This window comes from Artemia franciscana, chromosome 16, assembly GCF_032884065.1.
Source record: "Artemia franciscana chromosome 16, ASM3288406v1, whole genome shotgun sequence".
Lineage (NCBI taxonomy): Eukaryota > Metazoa > Arthropoda > Branchiopoda > Anostraca > Artemiidae > Artemia > Artemia franciscana.
The window spans coordinates 32,815,647-32,841,778 of NC_088878.1; the positions used below are offsets into that span (position 1 = coordinate 32,815,647).

The 26,132-nt window shown below is 35.8% G+C and overlaps 1 protein-coding gene across 1 annotated transcript; it reads right to left on the reverse strand.

Annotated features, from left to right (window-relative positions):
• Positions 1 to 8,142: 8,142 nt before the first annotated feature.
• Positions 8,143 to 21,088, reverse strand: LOC136037352 (uncharacterized). Its single transcript, XM_065720038.1, has 2 exons — positions 20,889 to 21,088; positions 8,143 to 8,475 (listed from the first exon to the last, which is right to left on the reverse strand). The coding sequence occupies exons 1-2, from the start codon at positions 20,915 to 20,917 to the stop codon at positions 8,160 to 8,162; spliced, it is 345 nt and encodes a 114-aa protein (XP_065576110.1). The 5' UTR covers positions 20,918 to 21,088; the 3' UTR covers positions 8,143 to 8,159.
• Positions 21,089 to 26,132: the final 5,044 nt, after the last annotated feature.

The window sequence follows — 26,132 nt, forward strand, 5'->3', positions numbered from 1 at the left end:
GCACAGGGGGATATATAAATGACGACGGGGACACAGGGAATGTTCGATTAGCAATCGCCATCAACAAAGCTCAAGGCCAATCATTAGAATCATGAGGTATAGATCTGAATACGGATTGTTTTTCCCATGGACAATTATACGTTGCATGTTCAAGAGTCGGTAAACCTGACAATCTATTTATATGCACAGACAATGGGACAGCGAAGAATGTTGTATATTCGCAAGTTTTACGTAGTTAAAAACATATATATACATCTATCTATATTCACAGGTGGGACACAGGGACACAACTACAATGGCACGTAACGACTTACGCGCGGGGGGGGGGGGGGGTTGGGGGGTTGGCGCGAAGCGCTCCCACCAACTAGGTGTTGGGTTGGCGCTTCACGCCACCCCAACGGCTAGTATTTATATACATTTTAAGGGCATAAATCATGTCATTTTTCCACCAGGAGTGGTCGTATCGTTTTTGGTTTCTATGACGGTCGTTAAGTTACACAAGATGAAAAATTACTCTGAAGAGCTAAAGAAAAAGGCAGGAACAAGAAACAGCAACAAAGAACATAAACGAAAATGTTGCACAACGAAATTTGCGGTTAGTTGCAAGAAAAATTTGACTTAAAACTGAAGAATCTATATATATAAAAATAAGTTGTCTGTGTGTATGTGTGTCGAGTGACGTCATGTTTGTGTGTCGACTGACATCATGTTTGTCGACTGACGAAATTACAGACCGGGACATCGGGACACAAATGACGACCGGGACACCGGGACATGAATTCTCAATTCAATTGGAATTGCTGATTTGCCACCCTATGGCTTGAAACTAAACAATAAGACGCATGATTTTACCGAAGCGTAGATCAAGTTAAGATATTTCAAAGGATAAATGCACCGGAACATTCCTGGTTGTTACTGAATGATATAAAAACGAAAATTAAAGGAAAAATATAACGACTGGGAAAAGCCGGGAAAAAATTTTTGGCACAAAAAACGTCATGCGAAATTACACATAATTTTGAATGAATCCAAGCAGTTAAAACAAAAGGTATGGGAAAATTTCTGAGGTAATGATGCCCGAAAATGAAGCGCAAACAAGATCTACGCCTAGAAGACATGAGACAACAAGGATCACAACCTATGAAATAATGGACAACGAAATTGGTGGTTAGAAGAGAAGCAATAGTGAGAATACAAGTCCAAGAAGAAAACAAATCCTATAAAACGGATGATTTATTGATGCATTAACAGGAAGGAGGAATTGAATTCACGCCAGAATTTCTTATTTCAATTGAAGTTGTTGATTTGGCACCTCATAACGTAAATTAAAGAAAAACTTAATGATTAGGCCTAGTTATACACAAATATATACAAGTCTTCCGCGTACCGAGTGCTGGGGCTCAAACACAAAAATACTTTCAGTAGTCCCGAGGGAAAAAAATTAAGAATAAGATTCGTCAAAACTAGATGTGTTGCTAATAGAGTAATAAGTATTTCACTATAAGTAATAAGTTTTCATCCTGCTATCAAAACAAAGATACCGGCAAATCTTTTTACTTTCACTTTTACTTACAGTCTTTACTGTACACTTAACATTTCCGGTGGTGTGAACCCCTAGCCCCTTACAAAACAGCAGGAACATGGTGCATAACTTTTATGTAAATTCATGACCCTGATTGGCAACAGCTACCTAATATAACAGGCCAGGACGCACGAAAAGAAAGGGCTCGGAACACGGAAGCCACCCCAAGATACTATGTTTTCCCGATTTGCTGGGCGAGTATTGTTCAATATATCGAAGTCGATTTGGTAAAAGCTTAGAATTGGGCTATTGAGAAGTAAACATGTTAAGAAAATAATTCTTCTTTATAATATGAAGGGAAATTGTGGCCTGTATGCAGGAAAGACATTTTGAAGGTGATTCCGCTATACTTCACCCCCCCACCTCCACACAAATACCCACCCCCTAATGTGTAGATTTGCAGGGAAGTGCATCTTCCCCATATGTTTTCTGTTTCTTGATTTCGGCAACATTGATTCAATTAACAGAAGGTTGAGACAAGAGTGACGCATGTCAAAATGCATCGAGAATATATAACTTGGGCTATATAATTGCACATTATGGGGGAGGAGGTGGGGGGTAAAATATAGTAAAAGCGCAATGAAATATGTTAACTACAATTTTTTGTATATAATGAAGTAAGTTTTCTTAACACATTTCCTACTCATTAGCCCCAAATTCTAGGCTTTTACCCTCAATTTGATTTCTATCATTAAATCCCCCCATGACAAAAGCTTTTGTTAGGCCACCTTGGGGGAAAAAATCCTATCTGCGTGCATGTAACAGGTACACATCCACCTTTATAATTAAAAAAAATGTCTGTACATACACTGTCAAAACTCTACTCTTAAACGAGCTAAATCTGACAGCAATAAAATGCCAAAACTAGCTCTGTTTCAAATCAACTTGTAAACGTCAGAACATAAATTGATCCTATAATTATGCAAAAATTCCAATAGAATATCCAGATGAGTCTAATGGAAACAAGTCATAAAAGCAATTTTTTTCCATTAATCTTCTATAATGAAAATTATCCAATGAAAACCTCACGCCTATGCCAACAACTTCTAAACGGATGAAAAGAAACTAGTCATGTATAGACAATGAAACTTCATAGATGGGCAGAGATAATAGACCTTTGGAATTGTTCCATTTTATTTAGGCGATTTTATTTATGCAATTTTCCTCATAGATCTCAAGAAATGCACCAGATTTGGTCATCCCCCTTTAAAAATGTTCCCCTGTCAAATAAATTCCCGTCGATGTGCCTGGTTCCAGTTCTTATAGCAGCAGCAGAAATATTTGCAGCAGCGCATTTCATAGGCCTCCAAGACCAAAAGACATCCTTACGACTAAGATGTAATCGTCCCCTGAGCATCTAAAAATGTGTCAATTTCAGCTAAAATGCGTCCATCTCGAAATGTCAAAAACTGGAGGTAATTTTTTATGAGTTGTATTTTGACCAAGAAACGCTTTGTAAACCTCTTTCAAAGCGGCCAGTTAACATCACATATAGTGAAAACGAAATAGTCTATGTAAAACATTCATAGTCAATCTAAGTCATTTGACTTACTGTGAAAGAATGAAACTCATATAAACATGTAAATCCCTTACTTTGGAGAAAATCCATTACTAATGACATTTTGGCTAAACCTGGATGCTCAAAAAAAAAATGTAAAATTACTACTTTGATGAAAAATGACATTTCTTTACCAAAATGTGTATCCAGTTGGGAAATGTTTCGTTTTACGCCATATATTGTACCCGTTGCGTAAACACTTAATTCTAGGTTACAGTGAGTATGGCTAGGCTACACCAACTAGCAAAGATAAAAAAATTTGTCCCTTTTTTGTTCTTTTATGTCCCGAATTTCTAAAAGGATTCACCATTTTGCCATTTTGTCATTCTCTCCTGGCACATGGGAAAGTTTCCTTTAAACAAACAAAATATGTCCAGTAGGCCTAGGCAACCCTCCACCTACATCACTATTTTACATCCATTTTGAGCTGCAATGGACAAAAAAAAATAAATACACACACAGAACTAAGTACGTTCTCCATGGAGCTAGAACTCCGTAACTAGAAAATGTCACTTTCAAATATTGATGTTCATGGTTGTGCTTCTCAGCAGGCTCAATTTTTTTAACCATAAGTTTCTAATGAAATATAGTTTGTTCTTAAGGGATATATTGCTTTGAGCAGTGTTTCTGCCTCTAAAGGTTTTTGCTGAATACCTACAGGATTTCAGTACTGACCATGGGAAATAAACTCTTCCATACCCTTTCTCACTCTCGATAGATAACGCGCAAGGAGGAGAACATTGGTTTAGACCTACAGCCTTCAATTCCGACTGTAGGTGGAAAAAAAATTTCACAGTTGTAGACTACAGCTTTACCATTTCCACGGGACCGTGCAATATTCCACGGTGGTCTTTGCAGTTTTCCAAAAATGGATACAAAAAGTACTAGAATTGTTAATCTTTTTGTTTTGGTTTACCATTGATACAGCATGAGGTAAATTTTTCGCAGTTCATATAATGGACTTACCAATAAAGTGAACATACCACTCGATGCCCTTTATATGTTCTTTACGAATATAATAATCGCTTCTACCGCGAATTCCAGTTTAAGTTCTTTTTGGCCTAATCTAAACTAACCTTATTATAATTAATTTTTGCACTAGAAAATGTAGTATTATTTTGTTGAAAACGACCAAGAAAACGGCGCTGAGAAAAAGTAGAATTATTTTGTCAAAAACGACCGATAACTCATACTTTAATTGAAAATTTGTCATTTTTAAGAGTTAAAAAATTTACCGTAGAGCTCAAAAACTTGCAGTAGAAGCGATTATAATATTCGTAAAGAACATAGAAAAAGGCATGGAATGGTATTTTCACTTTATTGGTAAGTCAATTATATGAGCTGAGAAAGATTTATCCAGCATAAAAGAATGTCAATGTTCTTAAAGGAAAAATCATTGTAAGGAAACATTAGGCAGACGAGGTTATTTTTTGGCGCTTCGTTTTCAGTTCCATTCTAAATAGAATGAAGCTAGGATTACCACAAAATTAATGATTTTCTCCCTTTTTTTAACCACAAGATTTATGAGCTTAGCACGAATGCCCCGTGAATTCTCAACCACGGTCACCTAGATCGCTGGAGTTCTGCAGAAGACCATATGAGGCTCCAGAAAAAAAAATGCATGCTGAAGCCATTTGAATTGCAAAAGAAGGGATTTGAAATTAATTATGCAGATATTCCCGGAGAGGAGTAATTCTTTTTGAAGGTTTTGCAATTGTAGAAAGGTTGAGACTCTGAAAAACAGGACAAGCAAGTACTCAAAAGTGACTTCTGATGGAATTTGACTTTTGTCCCAAGCTGAAATTCAGTGTCTTCAAAAATTCTTGTCAAAACTAATATAGGCGTACATAATTCAAGCATCCACAGAAACAGATCAATTTTGTATACCTTTGCCTTTATGGTACTATATGGCTCATTGGTACTCCCCTAATGTGCAAATATATAGCCCAAATTTGTTCCTAACAATTACATTTTTATCTTAGATATATTTTATTAGCATTAACCAAACTGCACTTTTCGAGTGTTTCTCGTAACTTGACTTTGGGAAATCGGCTCCTACTCTGCCCCCCAGGATTTTGATAAAATTACACCCCATTTACCCTCTTTGAAAATTTTATAATATATGATGTCTTTAACTCCACACCACCCCTAAAATAAAGCCCTCTGTACGTGCCATCCAAAAGTGCATCACAGATACCGTTACTATATCCAAAAAGCGTTAGAGGTCAGTGCCGAAAACACACACACTTGCTAACATCATTCCAAGCGCGAGCACTAACTATGATAAACTAAAGTTATCAGATAACACAGGGCTTCGACACCGGATGAAAAGAACACTCCTTTAACTATCTTAGAAAAACAGGGACAACCCTCACCATAAACACTTTTGTAATTGCACACCACCCAAACATAAAATCTCAACTAGACTGATGAATATATAACCTGTTCTATGAATAGAATTACAGGGAAGATCCATTTGTATGGGAAAGTTACGATGATGATTTACAAAAATGTCAAAAGAAAATTGCGATATTACCACTAAAGCATTCAAGTAATTACGATCATGTCAGACAAGATTCCGCAGACGTATAGGCTACATATTCATATTAGGCCTATGAAACATGTAGTAACGATGGCATAAACGACTGTCTTATTTGTAGGCATAGTCTTTCTTTGTAAAATATTATACCCCCCCCCCTTCCCTCCTAAAAGAAAGACACACCATTTTCCCCTTCTGAAAGTTTCCGAGTATCCATCAAGTGAGCTTATTGGAAAAGAAAAATACATATTAGGACCAAGGCCACACCTAGGGAGACGGTTAAGGCCGTATCCAGTTGGGTTGAGGCCATTTCCGTGTGAGCGTGTTGGGAGAGGGCTTACGGGGTTTGACCCCACCCCTAATTTTTGGTCCGACTCACAAAATGATAATAATATAGATATAAACAAATTTTCGGTAAGTGTTTAAAGGTTTTCTTGTAACTGCCCCCTCCCTCTGAAAAAATCCAGGATAAACCTATGACTGGCGCTTAAACACAAGTTTTTTTCAGAGACAAAAAAGGAGATCAATGGCCTGAATAGCCCACGCCCCAAAAGCAGGGGATTCTTACAATACCTCCATGATTTCATAAAATCTGCACAAAAATTAATTTCTGTCTGCTATTGTGAGACACTTGCCTCCCCCTTCCTATGTTGGAAAATCCACTCGACCGCAAGTGACTCTCTTCATACACTCCTCCGTCAAATAACTTGTATAAATTCTTAGACAAGCCAGCACGCTTGGGGGAGAGGTCTCACCAAGGAGCATTCCAAGAACCACTTCTCTCCAGAGACAATAGTCTTAAAGGAAATTAAAGTCACGAGAAGTTGGATATTTGGTCCATATTCAAACTTTTAAAACACGATATCAATTCTCCAAAGCAAACTTGGCGAGCAGAACTCTGCCCCCAGTCCCTCAGCAAGTCGACAAGGGAAAATGACTAAATTCTTATCTCGTAAATACTGGAAATACTGAACTAAAAGCCTATATGCGTTACAATTTATGATCAAATCAGTTTTAGCCCTGAATAGAAATTTTTTTCCTTTTTTGTATCATAATTAAATATCTAGCTTTTTTTTCACCGTATTCCACTCTCCCAAATTTTCCTGCATTTATGCCACTGGTATATAAAGCCCATTTCCAGTGAGTATAGGCTAAAAGCACCTGAGACGAAAACGTAAATCCACAGAGAAGAAAAACCTTGCCTAAACTAACCATTATACAAAAAATACAACAAACATAATGCAAAAAAAAGAAAAACGAAAAGAAACTCCTTTTAATATATTTTCGTTTGAATTGTAAATGGAAATACAGTGCGTTCTAAGAAATTGTTTAAATTATTTAGTGCAATTAGTATTTTCGAAGGCAACACTGTCTTTCCATAACGTAAAAATAACAGTTTAGTAGGGATAGATCCTTTTATTAGACAGTGAAAACAAGGACAAAATCTCTGGATATTTCGATCACATACACAGTGAACCTCCCTGGCTGAGTGGATTGATGCGCTGGTTTCAGGATCTTTTGTCTTAGAGGGCAAGGGTTCGAATCCTAGAGTACACAATTAGTTAGTTTCGGACGGGGTCAGTGGCGTGACTTTTTAAGCTCAGCCAGAGTCGACCCAGCTGTAAATGGGTACCTGGACAAATTCTGGGGAAGGTAAACAGGATGGGTATGCGAAAGCACAGGATGGTTGGCCCCCAACCCCCCATAGCACTTCCTGGCTGAAGGACCAAGAAACGGAGATCAGCACTGCCGGTAGGGACTGTAAAGTCTAATGCCGTATTCTTTACCTTTACCTTTTACATGCACAGTGAACGTCATCAGCAGATGAACTATCTGCGTATGTAACCAACTTATCAAACGTATCTGCTGATAACAGCCCCTGTGTAAGTGACCGAAATATCCAGAGATCTTGTCATTGTTTTCAATATCTAATAAAAAAGATTTATCCCTACTAAACTGTTATTAGTATGTTAGAGCAATAAGGGTCAGAGGGATTGTACATCTTTGGAATTTTATACAAAAATTGGGGGGAGTAGATTCCGTCTTGTTTTAATTCACATATAAAACAACAACAAGAGACCAAACCTTTTCTCTTCTTCACTAGTATCATTTTTAGTAATCATAATACGACCATAAGATATACATTAGTAAACCTAAGATAAGACAAACATCAAGGAAAGAACACGCCTCCCTCTCCTTCTGAACCAATAGTCATTCCGAATCTGTAAGGGGTTGTTTTAATACTAAGATAAATAAAGAATAAAAGAAAAATAGAACTACCTTCTATTCCAGCATTATAACAACCATTTCCCTTATTCACGATGTTACTGAATCTAATAACAATTATTTAGCAGCTCGAACAAACTAATTGTCCAATTAGTACGGGGCTTTAAAAAATAAGTATTTTTCTAGTGCCTAAGAAGGGAACCTAACCAAAAAATCCTAATTTACATGAAAAAATACATATAAGACAATAAATCTTACTTATTTGCTGCTTCAAGTTTAGCTAGCAGTGCTAATTCATCCTGAGAAAGAACGGTTGGCGTCTGATAAGGCAAAGACAACGATACTACAGATTCATCAAACGGAGGGAGTGAGGAAGGGCGTTGCACCTCCTTAGACCCCAATGAAGTCGGTGGTGTATTGTCTTCTTGGCTAATTCCACTATCTGTTGATGGACTTGGTGACCCCCCTTTATATGTCAAATCAGTAGGGTTCATGTTTATGTCAACAGGCTGTGTGGACCTAAGGGACTCAACAGGCGACTCAGGGATAACTACAAGCTCATTCTTGACTCTGAAATAGACGAGAAAATTAATATGAATTTTATGATAAATTGTTGCAGGCCAGTGGTCCGTGGTATTCTTAATTGTGGGCTGCTTCTTTTTCTTTCAAAACATTAAAAAAAAACTTTGCAAATCAATAGTCAGTAAAAAATAAAATGAATAAAAACGACAATACAAACGGTTTTGAAAGTGGAATGAATAAAATAAATAATAGTACATAAGAAAGCAAAAACCAAATGAAGTACCAGCCACGTTCTGAGGGAAATGTGGTAGTACAGGAAAATAAAAAGGGACACAGAACACACGCGAGAAATGTTTCATACATTCATCAAGCAGAGAAAACCCACAGAGGAACACCAAACAATCGTGATTGCAGCCCGATATCACTATGAGGCCACACAAGCATGTTTTCCCTTTGGGAGACAAGGACTGAGGACAAAAAGGTGTATATTTATAAGTAATTAATCAAAAAAAAATTTCCACAAAATAAGTTTTTCCAGAAAAAGTAAACAACTCAATTAAACCAAAAATGAGCAAAATTAGAATCATGTAATCTACGAAGCGTACAACTACCACAAATCGTCATCAATAGATAAATGGAACCCAAAACGAACAGAAATTGCAATAAACAGCCGAGTCAAACTCAAAACGAGCAGAAATTATCGTGACTAGGGCTCACAACTCCTATGCCTTCTGAAGGCCAGAACAAAATTTGCACTTCACAGAAAAAAAATTATATATATTTTCATTTTTATAATTCTAAATAAGGCTCACAACCCCTATGAATTCTGTAGGCCAGAACATAATTTGCAATTCACATAAAAAAAATTCTATATATTTTCATTTTTATAACTTTAACAAATCTAATATTATTAACATTTTAAGGAATAAATATGAGCACATGTATATTGAAATAGCAACGCATATTCATTTATATTTTTTTATTAAGCTTGTTAGGTTACCGTTCTTTTTTATTGATAACTGATGCTTTGTTGTTAAATACAATTTTTACCCCCCCCCCCAACAAAAAAGGGCTAAAATTACACATATTTTCGCGCTGCACAACGATTTTCGGTGCTACAGTCAAAAGTTTTGGCGCATATCGCAAAAAATGCGCGAAACGCGCATGGTCCGTTCAAGCATCCTTGGATTAATTTTAGGTCATTTTTTGATTCTTCTTATGTCTGCTTATTTCAAATTTAGTTTCAATGCTTCGAAACGAACAAGGCAAAAAAGTAGTCCTGGTTACATCATACTTTGCACCAATTTTTTGAAACAAATACGGGGGGGGGGAAAGCGGTCCGAGCTTTTTGTTAGTTCTCTGTCTTTTTTCAAAATCTTCATTATTTAGTTCAAGGCAAAAAGAAACAAAGAGTCGCACAAAAGTGATATAAACTGTAGCGCAGAAGTGCTACTATTTGGTCATTAAATGTAGCACGTGCTACAGTGCTACACATGATGAAATAGCGCTAAAATAGCACTTTCGTGCTTCAGGTGGCAACCCTGGTTACCGTTCATTTTTTCTTGATAATCGATGCTTTGTTGTTAATAACAGATTTTCCCTTCAAAATATGCATTAACCTAAAGCTTGTATTTTATTGTCATTGAATGTCACTTCTAAGCAAGTTTCTAAGCAAGCACTTTAAGTTTTTTCTTTAAAAAAAAAGAACCATTCTCAACTCACTTGAGCCGCTGTCGAGAAGTACCAAGGAATGAATATCTTGAAGTTGATACGTGTCTCATAAAGAGTTGTCAAAAAGAACACCCAAGGAATTGTTGACATACCGCAAAAAAAAGCAGGCCTATCACATCAGATCCAGCAGATTTTCGAGTTCGAGGAGAGGGTAACATTTAAAACCATTCATTTTCCCAAAAGATTTGAGCGTTTTTAGTCTATTTCAAAATTGTATACCTTCCTTGGTGAACAGGCAGAAGTAAATATAATCTTTTAGAGGAAGTATAACTTCAGAAGGTTTTCGCTATTTGCATAATATATATATATATATATATATATATATATATATATATATATATATATATATATATATATATATATATATATAATGGCAGGATACTAGCGATTCCGTCTATAGTGAGTTTTTTCCACTGTTTAGTCAACAAAGATTTTCCCCTGTCAAGAAAGTAGCTGAAATCAGCACTAAAAAAAAAAAAAAAAAAAAAAAAAAAAAAAAAAAAAAAAAAAAAAAAAAAAAAAAACACACACACAAGAAGTAACCCACAAATTTTGAGCACATTATTATAAAGTACAAAATTATAGATACCACTATATTCATAATTGTAATTGATATTTCAATTTTGTTCGAAGGAACTTCAGCGTAATTAAAAAAATAAAATGTCAGATTAAATAACCTATGGCAGTCCAGGTGAAAAGCACTACCTTCCGAAAATTGAAAAATAAATTCGCGCCAAATTCAAGCCCCCACCCCCCGTATTATTCAAACAATATCAAACCAACTTCTCAAATGAAAATTCTCACCAAAGAAAATGTACAAAAAAGCAAAAAAACATTTAGCCCGTTTTATTCAGAAACAACAAGAAAAACTTCTTAAATGGAAACTGCTAAAATCACAAATATTGTTCAAAATTTCCTGGCATAGAAAAAGTTGCATTGAACAGTAATAACGACGATAAGTCTAAAATAATAAATAACTACTTTGCTAGTAGGCCTATGTTAACTCAAGGATATCATAGCTGAAAAATAATGTTCAGATATCTGGAAACCACACACCGTACGTATTTAATGTTCCAGAAACATGAATTAAGAAAGACAATGAACTATGAACAGGACAGTGACGAACAGACTAACTGATGTTTCCACTTTTAACAGTTTTAACCGAGATTTTAGTGTTTTTTTTTCTTTTCTGAAAACAACTGAAAAAATACTTCTTCTGTTCTAAATTATCATATTTGATTGCTTATACATAAATGTAAACATTAGTTCCATACTGCATTCTATTCAGCTTTCTGAGAAGAAAAAGTGGAAAATAATTTTCTCGGACTCGAACGGAAATTAAAAGTTCTAGTGTCCTTTGTAATTACCAAAAATACTGTAGAGCAACAAACCAACCTCCTAAGCCCCTTTTTTCCTTAAAATCATCCGATCGAACTTTTGAGATAAATATTTCGTTCAGTATAGTTAGAGGGTCTAATAACTATGCCCATGGGGATGACATGACCCCCACCACTCTTATTTTTCAGAAAGAGGGTGGATTTTACTTGGGGAGGGGAGTTTTTGGGGGGTGAACTGTTCAGGAAAAATTTTACACGAATTTTACACTTTTTGTTTGTTTTACTTTCTCCTCGGCGTCTCAATTTAAAATGTGGAGATGTTCCAGAGGAATCGTGTGAGTGAAATTGTCAGTAGAAAATTCTATGATTAACCTAACTTCACTCTCGTGGTATGTTCTAATTTCTTTAAAATTCAAAAACTAGCGCTTTACTGAAAATTGGGGTTGCTTGAGTTTTGTTAGAGAATTATAAATGTATACTAAACGTTATAGGCATCGTGGCTGGTGAAAGACAACTGAGATTATAAAAAAAAATCTTTCTATTTTCTCCAAGCTACTCATGGGATTGCTACTTTTTAAGGTCGGTTTTGTATTTTGATATCAAATCTTAGTTTCAAAATCGCTATATATTTTAGGGTTTTTCCAACTCCCAAATAAATAAAAAATATGTCACTCGAAATACAATTTCGACAAATCAATTTCTACTGATAGATCATATCAAGCTTTTAAAAGCTCCTTTGGTCAAACCTATGCAGTGCTAAAAAAAAATTAAAGTAGAAAAAAATCTCCAATCTCCTTTGAAGTCAAACACAGACCTCAGGGAAATCCATTACAGAGAGAACTGAGATAACTCCTTTTTTCTCTACCTGAGTAAGGCGCTCAGTAGAATGAAGCATCCACATTTGAGTGGAACTTTTCCGGAAATTAGAGTTGTCTAGGAACAAAATAATTTCAAAGAAAATAGCCCTTGATTAAGTAATACAGCAAGGGCTATCTTCATTGTTTTCGTTGGAGCGGCTCCCAAAAAAGTCAAGTGATTAAAGACCGTTTGACTTGTCAACAGAAGAATAGGGAGAGAAAAGTCTAAGAAAAAAATAAATAAGTGGTTCCACTGAAACTGCAATAGAGCTCAGATAATGAAGAGGCAGAAAACATAACTATGATTGATTGAAGTGCCCCTGGTACCAGACGCCCTTCTAACTTGTCACCAAAAAAAAAAGAAGGACCATGGTGGTAAGGGTGTAAAATAGCGGCTCTCCAAAAGGAGACATGCTAGAACAAGAACAGAGAAATTTTTAGATTGCTAAATTTATGCTCAATTTTATAGTTTTGTTGGCATTTTCAACAATTCATAACCAGTCCCCCCCCCCCAAAGGATCTCGTATAGCCCTATGTTATATAAACAATTAACATAATATTCAATCAATTCTTAATTCTATGTTTCGTTGATACTGGCTGCATGTTATAAAGGAAGAATTTCATCACTTCTATATTATTTTTTATGTAGCCTAGGGCTTTATGGGGCTATTAGGGGGGAGGTGTTCATAATGAATCGTCAGAAATCCTAACGTAACCATAAAAATGAGGATAAAATAGTAAAAAAAAAGCCTCTCTTTTCTCAACATCTCTTCTTCCGAGGAGCCGCTATTCTACAGCTTTACCGGAGGAAAAATAAAGCGATAAATATAAAAAATAAAGGCGATAAAAGCGACACACAATGGATGAAAAACCGAAATCCAAAAAATGCCGAAAATGAGAAACAATAGTTCTAGTGATATTAAAACAGAACTCGGATAATAAAACGGAAAAAAATTGGAAGTGTTGTCCGTCTAAGACGATATCTGATGTTCAAAATCTGTCCCTCCCTTAAGCCAAGGTTCAAGATCAGCTTGCCCCCCCCCAAACGCTCCTCAAAAGTTTCATCTCAATTCCATAAGCTGCCCCTAAGAAATTGTAGATGCGCTATTTTGATTATCTCACTACACACAGTCTCTTTCGATCTACATCACTACTTCCCCGTGAATAAACTCTGGTTTCTCAGGATTTTATATGGCTAAATTTTCAGACGGATTGCAGACAAGAAAAATTGCTACAATAGCTAATTCTAAGTTCAGCTCTGGATATTAGTAAGAAAAACAGTTTGGTGAATCGGAGACAAAACATTTTTAGAAAGTACAATAAAAACCCGAATATTAATTGGAATGAGCAAAAGATGAAAAATGAACGTTTTAAATATATTGTCAATAGAGAATACAACACTTCAAAAACCGTGTATTAACAGATCCCTTGCTTTAGGAAGCCTTAGGCAGAGAAGAGGCTTTGAAAAATAAGACAGCAACACGCCCTTATTCACATCAAGGTTACTGCCGTCAGTCAGCGTTTCCACTTCTACCGATTTTTCGCGAGATCCACCGAACTTCTAATCCATCTCCCGACACAAAAAAGAAGATACCGAAAATGCCAAAAATCTCCAGAAAATTTAATCCCCCGATAATGTTACTTTGTGGTAATCCTGTCCTTTACATGACTGTTGTCTATGAAATATTGTGTTGACAACATTTTTTGTCTGTAAAAATTAAAAACCCACAATTTGTGGTAAATATTTCGCAGTTCATATAATTGACTTACCAGTAAAGTGAACATACCATTCGATGCATTTTTTTATGTTCTTTACGAATAGAGTAAGCGCTTCTAGCGCAAATTCAAATTTAAGCACTTTTTGAACTCTTAAACATGACCTAAATATGCGGTATAAAAAGGCTTTAAACATTGGTCTCAAACTTACTGTTTCATTATAAATCCATTTTTTTTTAATGTTATGTAGTCCACAAGCACTGATTTTCCACAATTAAGTTGGATAAATAAATTTTATTAAGCCGTTTATGCCGTTTTCTTCTTCCTTGACGCCGAATTTTCAACTAAAGTATGCCGTTTCGGTCGTTTTCGACAAAACAATACTACGTTTTCTCAGTGCCAAAATTATTTATAGTTAGGTTAATTAGGTTAGGTCAAAAAGTGCTTAAATTCGAATTTGCGATAGAAGCGATTATTATATTCATGAAGAACATAAAAAAGGCATCAAGTGGTATGTTCACTTTATTGGTAAGTCAGTTATATGAACTGCGAAATAGTTACCCAATTTGTTGATTCTCAAAGACAGAAAAAATTTCTTTTTTCTGTCAAACTTTCACACACGTTCCTTTTTTTCTTGTTTTTCATTTGGAACCGCTACAGCCTGGAACTAGATATGGAACAGCCTGGAACCTGGAACTAGACATTTTTGATTAACACTTGAATTCTAAACTTTTCATAATTTTTTCAAGATTCATATGGCCGTGTAAACCTCCAATTTAAAATTCAAACAACGAGATTTAATTGTCACTGTCTTGGTACATGAACTTACGCCTGAATTTTACACATGAATTTTCGCCCTCTATCAAAAAATCCTTCCTTTGTCCTTGTTAGCAATAATAGCATTGACAGGTTTTCATTTCCGATTTCAAGTATTTCAGCCAAATTTATCAGTATCCCACGTCTTTTCATTTCATTATCACAACTCTCCTACCCCCACCCCCTACCTGAAAAATACATGGAGACGTGCCATTTTACTGTTTATGGTGAAAATCACAAAATAAAAAGACGAAATCGCAAATACTAGACACCATTTAACCATAAAAACAATAATTTTTGGATAATATCTACAACTTATTTACACCGAGTTAAAATTTAGTGAGAGATTTTCGTGGCAAGTTTCCTGAAAATGAATCAGTTCTGTGGGTAGACAATGCACAAAAATTTGTAAACAGGCTCAATTTGACCCAAATATTGATGCCAAATTAAAATAATTAGGCCAGTAGGAAAAACAAATTAGTACCAGTAAACATATTTAGTTACTGTTTTTTCTTAATTGTAAAAAATTAATAAAAGGAAAGCAAAAACGACAGGAATATAAAATAAACAAACAAGAATGAGCAAATCTCTAAGCGTTTTGATTGCTTCACTAGGTAGAGGGTAAAAAAAACGCTCAGTAAAACAAACGCCCACGACAGCAACGCAGCCATCCACTGTCTCTAAATGGAAGCGTACACCCTCGGCGTTTTTTCTACGCTGACGACTGCTGATGAGAGTATGTTTGCAGAGGGTACATCATGAAAGAAAACTAACTTGGAAGTCGTAATGAATTTCCTTTCCCGGGAAGGGAAAGGACAATTGTAAAAAAAAAAGAAAAAAAAAAAAAAAAAAAAAGCTAAATAATGTGATTAGGAAGTACCCAGAAATTCAAAAAAGTTTAAAATTTCAGGGGTTGGGCACAAATATGTCCCTACCTTCGACCCTATTGGCAATTACGCCCATTTGACAATTTGTGTGGACAGAGTATGTTTTATTTTAGTTTAACGTTCCCCTCAACATTTCCTCAATTTGTGACTTCATTATCCTCAGCCTTGGTACTACTCGCCACAGAAGTAGTAGCTGCAGTGGCAGTAGTAGGAGTTGTAGTAGTAGTATCGTGTAAATATTGCTTGGTACTTACGTGTTAGCCTGACAACAGTCAAGAAGAAGTTAGGTTAATCATAATGAAATACACCAAAATATGATGAAAATATAGGATTTTAGTAGCAAAATTATAGAAACTACAACAGAGAATTATGCAAAGTAGGCCGCCCAGTACACATTATATTAAATATCTAGCCTAAGTTACTCTAACCACCTCAATTTACTAAGTATTTAATTAAAATATACTGGCGTCGTGGTTTTTCTCATTAAGATCCAGCTAATTATAAGCGACTACATATTTTCTCTAGCAAATAGAGCAAACTTCTTGAGTGTTATCGGGCTAACACGTAATTACGTAATTCCTTTTCGGTTAATTAATCGTCCCCCTCACCATTTCCTGAAAGCTCAAAATTAATACACTCAGTCATTCCAGAATTACGCCCTTTTGACAATCTGTATACGTATAACGTGTTTTGATTTAGTTCAGTACCCCCTTAATATTTTCCAAAAAGTTCATCTAAATTTCCTTCGTCTTTTGGGACAAAAAAGGTGAAACACTTCCACCATTCTCAGTAGCAAATACTATATGTAACCAATTAGCGAATTGCACAGCTTACAGTTCTTGCTCCGAGTGATTGGGTGGGGGGGGGGGGGTATTATCCCCAGACATAGGTTCAGGACCTGTCAACTATACTGAACAAAATTGGTATCTCAAAACTTTGATTGAATGTGCTTGGGGAATCGATGGGCGTGGGAGGGATTTGCCCTCATATCATTTTAGCTCTTAAAAAGGGCAATAGGAATTTCAATTTTCAATCGAATGAGCTCCTTCCGAAGGTTTGACGTCAACTCCTTTCAATACGAAGCACCTTTCTGAAAAAATTAATAAAGAGCCAACATCGCGCTTTACTTAGGCAGCTCTGCTCCGTTGCCTACGATATTCCAGAGACACCCTTTTGACTATCTCGATTTTGATTTAGTTTTACATCCCCCTCAGTTTTCCCTGGAAGTTTCAACTTCATTCCCTATTTCATTACCGAGATATTACATCTGCTCCATTTTGACAAACTGGATGCACTTAAGCTCTTTTGATTTAGTTCAACAGTAGTAGCGGTAGTCCAAGTAGTACTAGCAGTAGCAGAAGTAGTAACAGCAATAGTAGTAGCAACAGAAGCAGCAGTGGTAGCAATAGGAGTCGCAAGTAGTTACAGTTATAGTAGCCGTCACAAGTTTCCTCTTAGTGCTTAGCCCTTCCAGATATACAGCAGACACGCTTTTTTATCCCCTCAACATACCGTGAAAGTTTCATCTTAATACCTTCATCCGTTTCTAAAATATCGCAAATACTGCAAAGTTTGACTCTTTCTCTTAACTCTACTTCTTAAAACAGTAAAAAAAACTTTAGTGTAAAGAGCGGGGCGTTGATGAGGAAGCATCTCCTTTCATATACGAAGTAATTTCTGTTCGTTTTAAGTTTTAATGTCGCTCCTTAGCCTACTTTCCGTTAAAAAAAAACATGTTTTTTTTATTTAATTTCTGAACGTTTTTGAATCAATGAATGTTTTGATTTTGGCTCTCCGCAGATGAATAATTAAAACGAAATTTGTATATTTATTTTTTCGGCTAAATGGCTTTCTCATAGTTTTGATCAAATGATTTTGAGAAAAAAAGAGCGGGGGAGGAGGCCTATTTGCCCTCCGATTTTTGGTTACTTAAAAAGGCAACTAGAACTTTTAATTGTTTTACGAATGTTTTTATTAGTAAAAGATATACGTAACTTACAAATTAGCTTATTTAGCGAACTTCTGTATTCTCGTGTTTTTATTACGTATACAAAGGGGTTCACCCCCTCGTCAGAACCTCGCTCTTTACACGAAAGCTTAAATTTTGTTCCAATTTCTTAAGAATGACCCCTGAATCACAAAAGCCGTAGAATAAATAATTGAAATTACTAAAAATACTTTAGCTTTAAAAAGAGCGAGGTATCAGGAGGAGGTGAGCCCATCATATGCGTAATAATTTCTGTTCGTTTTAAATTTTTTGCTTCTCCTTACTTTCAGTTGAAAAAACTTTTTCATATTTATTTTTTCATTGTATTTTTTTAAATAATGCTAGATAATCCCGCTTCTCCCTTCATGAAAATTTCCTTCCTCCATGACAAATTCCTGCAAGGAAAGTTCCCCCAACATATCCCCCTCTTCTCGACTTCTCCCCCCCAACCTAAAAGTCCCCCTGAAAACGTCTGTACACTTCCAAATAACCATTACTATATGTAAGCAATAGTCAAAGTTTGTAACTTGTGGCCCCTCCCACGGGGACTACAGGGGAGTAAGTCGTCCCCAAAGACATAGTTATATATATATATATATATATATATATATATATATATATATATATATATATATATATATATATATATATATATATATATATATATATATATATATATATATATATATATATATATATATATATATATATATATATATATATATATATATATATATATATATATATATATATATATATATATATATATATATATATATATATATATATATATATATATATATATATATATATATATATATATATATATATATATATATATATATATATATATATATATATATATATATATATATATATATATATATATATATATATATATATATATATATATATATATATAGGGGCTATAAAACAGGCGCTATAACAGAAAAGTACCGAAAATAAATTTCATTATGACAGAATTAAACTTGCTAATGTTTATTATTCTACAAGGAACCTAACCATTTGGATATGTATTTTCCTTGTTGATTTTCTCTAAAAAACAGTCAGCGACCCTCCTTTTTCAGGTCCATGTCCCATTCGAACCTGCGAGTCCAATTTAGCAGCCCCTTTAGAATTGGCTAAAACAAATCCATACTGCTCTACATACGTTCCACAAATTAGGTAATAATTAGAAAGGTTATGCAGAATAGCCAAACGATACTTGGAAGGGTGCCATTTCATTCATTAGAATGGTATAGCTCTCCTTTAAATGTAGAGCCGTCTTCAGAATTAACATAATTTTCATTTTTGACGGAATGTGTTTATTTATATGGGTGAAAGCTTCGTCAAATCTTCTTCATTTCATATTTCCATTTCATTTTAGTTATAAATGTAAAAACTTTGGGATCTAATAAATATTTCAATTATTCTGCCAAGAAGATCACTAGTGATTATTCCTACAGAGGGGATTAACCGACCAGCTGAAAAGGGAGTTCAATTTACCGTTTCTAGTCAGAATTTGGCTTTAAATTCACATCGGATCATTTTTTCTAAGCATCACCCAATTCCCCCGGGGAAATTCGTATCGCCTATGGTGTGGACCAGGGACGTCCACGGGAACTTTTAAGTAGGGGGGAGGGGACAAAAATAAATGTAAAATTGCACATATTTATAAGACCAGAGGGCTCTTCGAAGGAAGCCCAAAAAAATTCTAAAAACAGCTTTAAAACATTCGTTAGTAATATAGTCCATACATACGAGATTCAATGTAACAGGGATATCGGTTATCTTCTCGGCCTGCAATTTATCTCCGTGCGTGATTGAGTGCGTAGCCTAATTTACCAAAATATTATTTGGACTAATTTTAAAAAGGTATAATGACGGAAGGAAACATGATAATCTGAACAACAGAGACGTTAAGTTTTCTGACTACTGAGATAGCTAACATGTAAGTATATCTTTAGAATCGGAATTTCATCCTGAATCCAAATATAACATCCACTTGCGTAACATCCACACTCTTTTCTTCAAATTGGTTTATCCGTTTGTCAAAGTAAGGGAAAACTCATTACATATACATAATTCAGGGTAGCCTATATATTTACAAATTGGGGGAGGGAGGGGTTCCGACGCAAATGACTCAGAATGAAATTTGATTCTAAAGGCATGTCAGTTTCCAAGCCATCTCAGAATTGGGCCTACGTTAATCGGAAAATTCACTGTAAAACATTCTGCATATTGCAAAGTAAGAATTTGATTTTTTGTGTGTGTTTTCTTTTTGTTTTATATATTCCGTGAGCTATATATGGGACCATCAGTGAGGGGATTGCATTTGTGAGCGAATTGACTATTATATTTCGGGAAAGCATACAAAAGGAATCGAATAGTGTGTTCACCTTGTTCCTATTTCATTCATGGAATCTTGTATAGATTGACCGAGAATATTTTGGGATTTTCTTGAAACGTTCCCTGTCATGACAATTGCCAAATTTTGGTAAAAAACCAAGCATTGGAGCTATTGAAAATGAAACATGTTAAAAAAAAAATTCTTAATTCGTTATATGCAGAGAAATTGCAGTTAACACATTTTGAATGAACTTAATGGTGCCAAAGGCAAATTAATTACAGCGCCTTCTCCCGACTCAGTCAAATATAAGCAAGAAAAGTCGAATCAAAGTGAAAAAATGATCACAGCGGGTAACCGCCTGGTTGCACCCCCCCCCCCAGCCATGGCACCCTGGGAACCAGCCATGGTACCATGCATTTGCTATGCGTCACTCTTCTTTCAACCCCTGTACCCGTAAATTGGACCCAAGATCAAGAAACGGAAAAAAAGTGGGAATTAGTTAATTTTGGCAATATGTTTGCACATTAGGGGGTTGGGTTTGGAAGCGCATTCAAGATGTGGCAACTATAATTTATCTACATTTTTTGAAGCAAAACTGTTTTCTTAACGTGTTTCCTCCTTAATAGTCCCAATTCTAGGCCTCTACCCAAGTTTTATTCGATAATTATAATCCAGATATTCCAGAAAAATTGGGATTTTGGGGGAAGGCACCTTCCTCCAGTCACCTCTGGGCTTGACTATAAATAACTCTGATCTACCCTCCTTTAATCATCTTCTTACCTTGATATCCAAAATTTATGAAATACCATTATAATCCTTCTCTAGAACTTATCCTTTCATAACGATGAAGAAGAACTAAAAAACCACGAAAAACAACAGAATGAACTAACGGTTCCAGAACGGAAAAATATTCACTGGTCTGAGAATGAATGAGAGCGAAAGTATGAAATGTATTGAATCCTTTTTTTCAATTGCACAAACTGAATATCTACCAGCCAACTTTAGAGGAAGTTAAAATGTTAAACTTCCGATGATGCAGAGTTACCTTTAGGCAAAGAATTATGCGATGTCAAAAAGCCAGATTACTGACTTGTACTGGCAAAAAGTTATTATAAACTTCTGGGAAACCAGAAGGATCGAAAATGGTTAAAAAAAGGGCTGATTCCAGACCCACAAAAGATTACTTAAAACCCACTGGTACAGTGAGCGCCTACAAACAAATGAATTTTATCGGAGGGAGGGGGGACACCGTGCCGTATTATCTCTGGAATTTAAACAAAAAAGTGAATTTAAACAAAGAGGGAATAGTTGTGGGAAAAGTGGAAGTCATGGCCAATTGTAGAAAAAAGCCAAGACAGATTGTTGAATTAAGTGGGCAGCCCAGTCAAGGGTTAATTTTATCCCTTTGATTGCCGTTGTTACTGTCTGCCATTTATGCTACACCTTTCCGTGCATGTGTGTCCCTTCACAAATGCCAAACTAGAGTCGTACCTGTTGGAGGTTCTCGCTGGGGAAATCACGCAGGTTGACTACGGGTTAAATTACTTGAAAATTTTCCTCTCATGGCTATCACTCGACAACGCTGAACTAGAGTCAACCCTCTCATGCTAATTCACGGTGGATTGGGTTCAACCTATTGGAGGTTCTCTCTCAGGTTAATTCACGGTCGCAGAAAGGGGGAAGCAGCATATTGACAAATTTGGCAATCTATTTACAACTGATTACCCCGCCAAAGAAATGAATATGAATGGAAATGAACGAGTCCAATTCAAGGCCTACAAGGGCCTCCTGCAATCTGCCTCGACTCTTATGCAAGTGAACTTGCATTTATAAGCCAAGGGATTTGGGCGAGAAACAAAAATTTCAACTGTCTGTAATTGACTACAAAACGTCGAGTAGACATGGGCTAGATGGGAACCCCAAATGAGAATGAGTATATTGTTGGTATGTGTGAAGCGGATGGTTACTACAACTTGAGCAATGGTCTAACCATTGACGGCTTTAAGGATTCATGCTTTAAGCACGGCAAACATAGGCTCAATGAAATACCCTATGAAAGAGTTATATGGTGTTGGTATGTGCCTATAGCAATGGCCTAGCGCTAGAACAACGGGTCTAACTAGCCTCGGCTTGAAGGCATCCGTACGGATGCTCAAGCGGTGAACATGGGCAAAAGAAAGGAACTACATTGTTGGTATATGTTTAGCAATTGATTGCCGCTAAGGAAACAGTCTAACCATTCAACGGCTTTAAGCATCCGTACTCTAAGCGGTGGGCATAAGCTAGATGGGATGACTGTCTGACTGTCTGATATTTATTAGCGAAAGAGAGAGAGAGAAAGAGAGCGAGAGAGAAGCTTGAATGCTCTACAGTGGACATGGGCTGGATGGGAACCCCAAAGGAAAATGACTATATGGTTGGTCAAACCATTGACGGCTGTAAGGATTCGTTCTTTAAGCGGCGAACATGGGCTCAATGAAATCCCACATGAAAGAGGAATATAGTGTTGGTATGTGCTTAGAGCAATGGATTACCGCTAGAGCAACGGGTCCAACTAGCCTCGGCTTGAAGGCATCCGTTCTTTAAGCGGTAAAACATGGGCATAAGGAAAGGACTATATTGTTGGTCTACCGTTTAGCAATTGATTCCCGCTAAACACAACAGTCTAACCATTCAACGGCTTTAAGCATTCGTACTTTAAGCGGTGGGCATTAGCTAGATGGGATGACTGTCTGACTGTCTGGTATTTATTAGCGAAAGAGAGAGAGCGAGAGAGAAGCTTGACTGCTATACAGGGAACATGGGCTAGATGGGAACCCCATATGAGAATGAGTCTATTGTTGGTATGTGTATAATGTTGGTATGTTGGTATGTGCTGCAGCTCACTAAGCAGTTTCAGTTTTCTATCCAAGCAACTGAACGTACCTTACGATGGTTCAGATGGCTACTTCGAATGCCCCTGCACTTACCCACAAAGCTGATCTTTGACTTTGACCCTACGAAAGCCGGTTGGAGGCGAGCCCATGGTCGACCAAAGAAGCGATAGTCCGACAGCATGTACGAGTTCATGGAGTTGGCAAACATCAGACCGAGTCAAGCACAAACGTTCGCACTGGACCGAAGCGGATGGAGGAGGCAGAAGTCACTCTGCGCCGAGCAGCGCCCGGCAGGAGACCTAATTCAAGTAAGTCAAGTCAAGGATAGGGTAAAGATTCCAGGTGTTTCCAACGAAGTGTCATTTTTAAAATTAAAAGTTCTAGTGACCTTTTAAAGTGACCAAAAAGATTGGAGGGCAACTATGTCCCCTCACCCGCCCCTTTTTCCCAAAACCGTCCAATCAAAATTTTAGATAGCCATTTTGTTCATGATAATTGAAAGACCCAATAACTATGCCTTTGGATGTAAAATGACCCCTCCCCCAGAGCCCCAGGGGAAAGTCCTATAAGTTATAAAATTTGCCCATTGTTTACGCATAGTATTTGTTAGTGGGAAGTATGTATACATTTTCGGGTGGGGGGGCGAATTTTCTGCTGAGGATTTTTCCACGTGGGAATTTTCCATGGGGACGAAATTCTCCAAGAGGTTAGTCTGTCAGGGGAAATTATACACTGGGGGAATTTACCATAAAATCCTATATAAAATAAATTTTTATATGTCTTGCTTTCTCTTTTCTGTCTAAATTTTACGCGTGAAGTAATAGTCCAGGGTAAATTTTCGCCAGGCTTGAACTGTCAAGAGGATATTTCCGTGGGGAGAGGGATTTCTCCCTCTGTTTTAAAAAGTTTTTAATGGTTTTAAAAAGTGGAGTTGTGAGAAAGAGTCAAACTTTAGCGTAAAGAGCGAGGCATTGAAGAGGGGACAATCCCTTTCATATACGGAATAATTTATGTTCGTTTAAGTTTTAATGTCGATCCTTATTTGCAGTTAAAAAAAAGGTATTTTTTATTTAATATTTTAACAGTGACAAGGTTTTTAAGCAAAAAGGCAATATCACTATTTTTAATTTTGATCCTGAGATAGGTGCAGCTCAGATTATATTTAATATAAATATACCCCAGGAGTTTATGCAGGATATCTTAAGGCTAATTTATTTACATTTTAGGCTCAAGTTTTTCATCTTTCGTAAAAAGGGCGATCCCTCATGAAAATATTTGGGTAGGTGAAATATCCCTCTTCCTTTAGACAGGCATTAAGGTTGGTGGTCGCTGTACCAGAGAACAGGTACAAATGACGCAAAGTGGAGGGGACATCGAAAACTTTCTGTAGGCATAGCTGACAGACTCCCCTCCGCAATCCCTTGCTCTTTACGCTGAAGTTTGACTCTTTGCCACAATTCTGCTTTTTAAAACAATTAAAAACTTTAGCGTAAAGAGCAAGGGATTGCGGAGGGGACAACCCATTTCATATATGGAGTAATTTCTGTTCGTTTTAAGTTTTAATGTCGCTCCTTACTTTCAGTTAAAAAAAAAAAAAACTAGTTTTTTTATGTAATGTACAGTTAGGAGTGGAGTTGAAGAAAGGGATACTCTCGCAGAAAAAAATTAAATACCAGAGATATGTGACTAAGAAAAAAAAAGAAGAAGAAAAAATCAGTGTCTCCAACAGCACCATTCCTTTTTTTACAAAAGTGCTAAATTCGCACAATTTTGCAGCTATACATCCATAAAGCCCACCACCCCTTCCCCTCATGCAGACACATAAAGAATTGGATATTATAATGAGCAGCTGGTAGCAAATACGAAAATTGACTAAATTAATTATGCAAAACATAAAATTTGCCTACGATTATCCCTGGTTCCCATATATACGATTATTCAAATGCAAACACGGTTTTTCGGCCAGATAAGCGATAATCGTAATCGTATACGAATTTTGGATAAAATGTGTGATTTTCCAAAATATCGTACAAGTTCAAGAATCTTAACTTCTCCGATAATTTGGACCTAAAAATCGCATCAAATCAATAGGCTGGGCAAAATCAAAATGAATAGTGAAAAATTAATTTTGTCAGGTAGAAATTACGGAATTATACGCTACACAGCTGTTACAGACCATAAGAATTGCATTTTAATTTTTAATGTTGCTCCTTACTTTCAGTAGAAGAAACTTGTTTTTTTTTATATTTAATCTAATACTTAATTTAATATTTATAATTAATAATTTAATAATATAATATCTTAATAATTAATATATTATGGTTAATAATAATTAATAATAGTAATAATAATTAATAATATATTAATCAATTAATTAGTTAATAATATAATATATAATTTCATAATTAATTTAATAATACTTAATAATTTAATCTAAAAAACTATTTTTTTTTATTCTAATACATAGCCCAGGAAACAGCTGTTTATACATGACAATTGTTCTCATCAAAGGAAAAAAGGTTATTATTACATCCAGTATACCTGAATCAGTATCAAGGGACTTCTAAATTGCAGAACTAACCTTTGTTTTGATTCAATCCTATCTCAACTTCTTAGAAAAAAGGATACGAACTACTTTCTTGAAAAACTGTTAGATTTGGAAGTTCAACATATGACATCAGTCACAAGAATAAAATCTGGTTTTAGGGGCCAATATTCCGATAGAGCTGGGGGGGGGCTTATAATACTTAAACTTCTGTCATAGGCATCAAACTAAATTGAACTAAACTTCTTTTTTATTTAATTTAATACATAGCCCAGGAAACAGCTGTTTCTATATGACAATTGTTCTCATAAAAGGAAAAAAGGTTATTATTACATCCAGTATACCTGAATCAATATCAAGGGACTTCTAAATTGCAGAACTAACCTTTGTTTTGATTCAATCCTATCTCAACTTCTTAGAAATAAGGATACGAACTACTTTCTTGAAAAACTGTTAAGTTTGTTCAACATATTACATCAGTCACAAGAGAAAGATCTGGTCTTAAGGGCCAATATTTCGATAGAGCGGGAAGGGGGCAACTTATAATAGTTAAACTTCTCTCAAAGGCATCAAACTAAATTTGCTGCTTTGGAAGGTTTCTGA

What these genes read in the sequence shown, in the direction of transcription:
- LOC136037352 (XM_065720038.1), bottom strand. Translation starts at nt 20,917, where the DNA reads ATGGTATTTCATAAATTTTGGATATCAAG. An exon ending in CATAAATTTTGGATATCAAG is followed by an intron (nt 8,476 to 20,888) that starts GTAAGAAGATGA and finishes CGTCTATTTCAG; the next exon opens with AGTCAAGAATGAGCTTGTAG.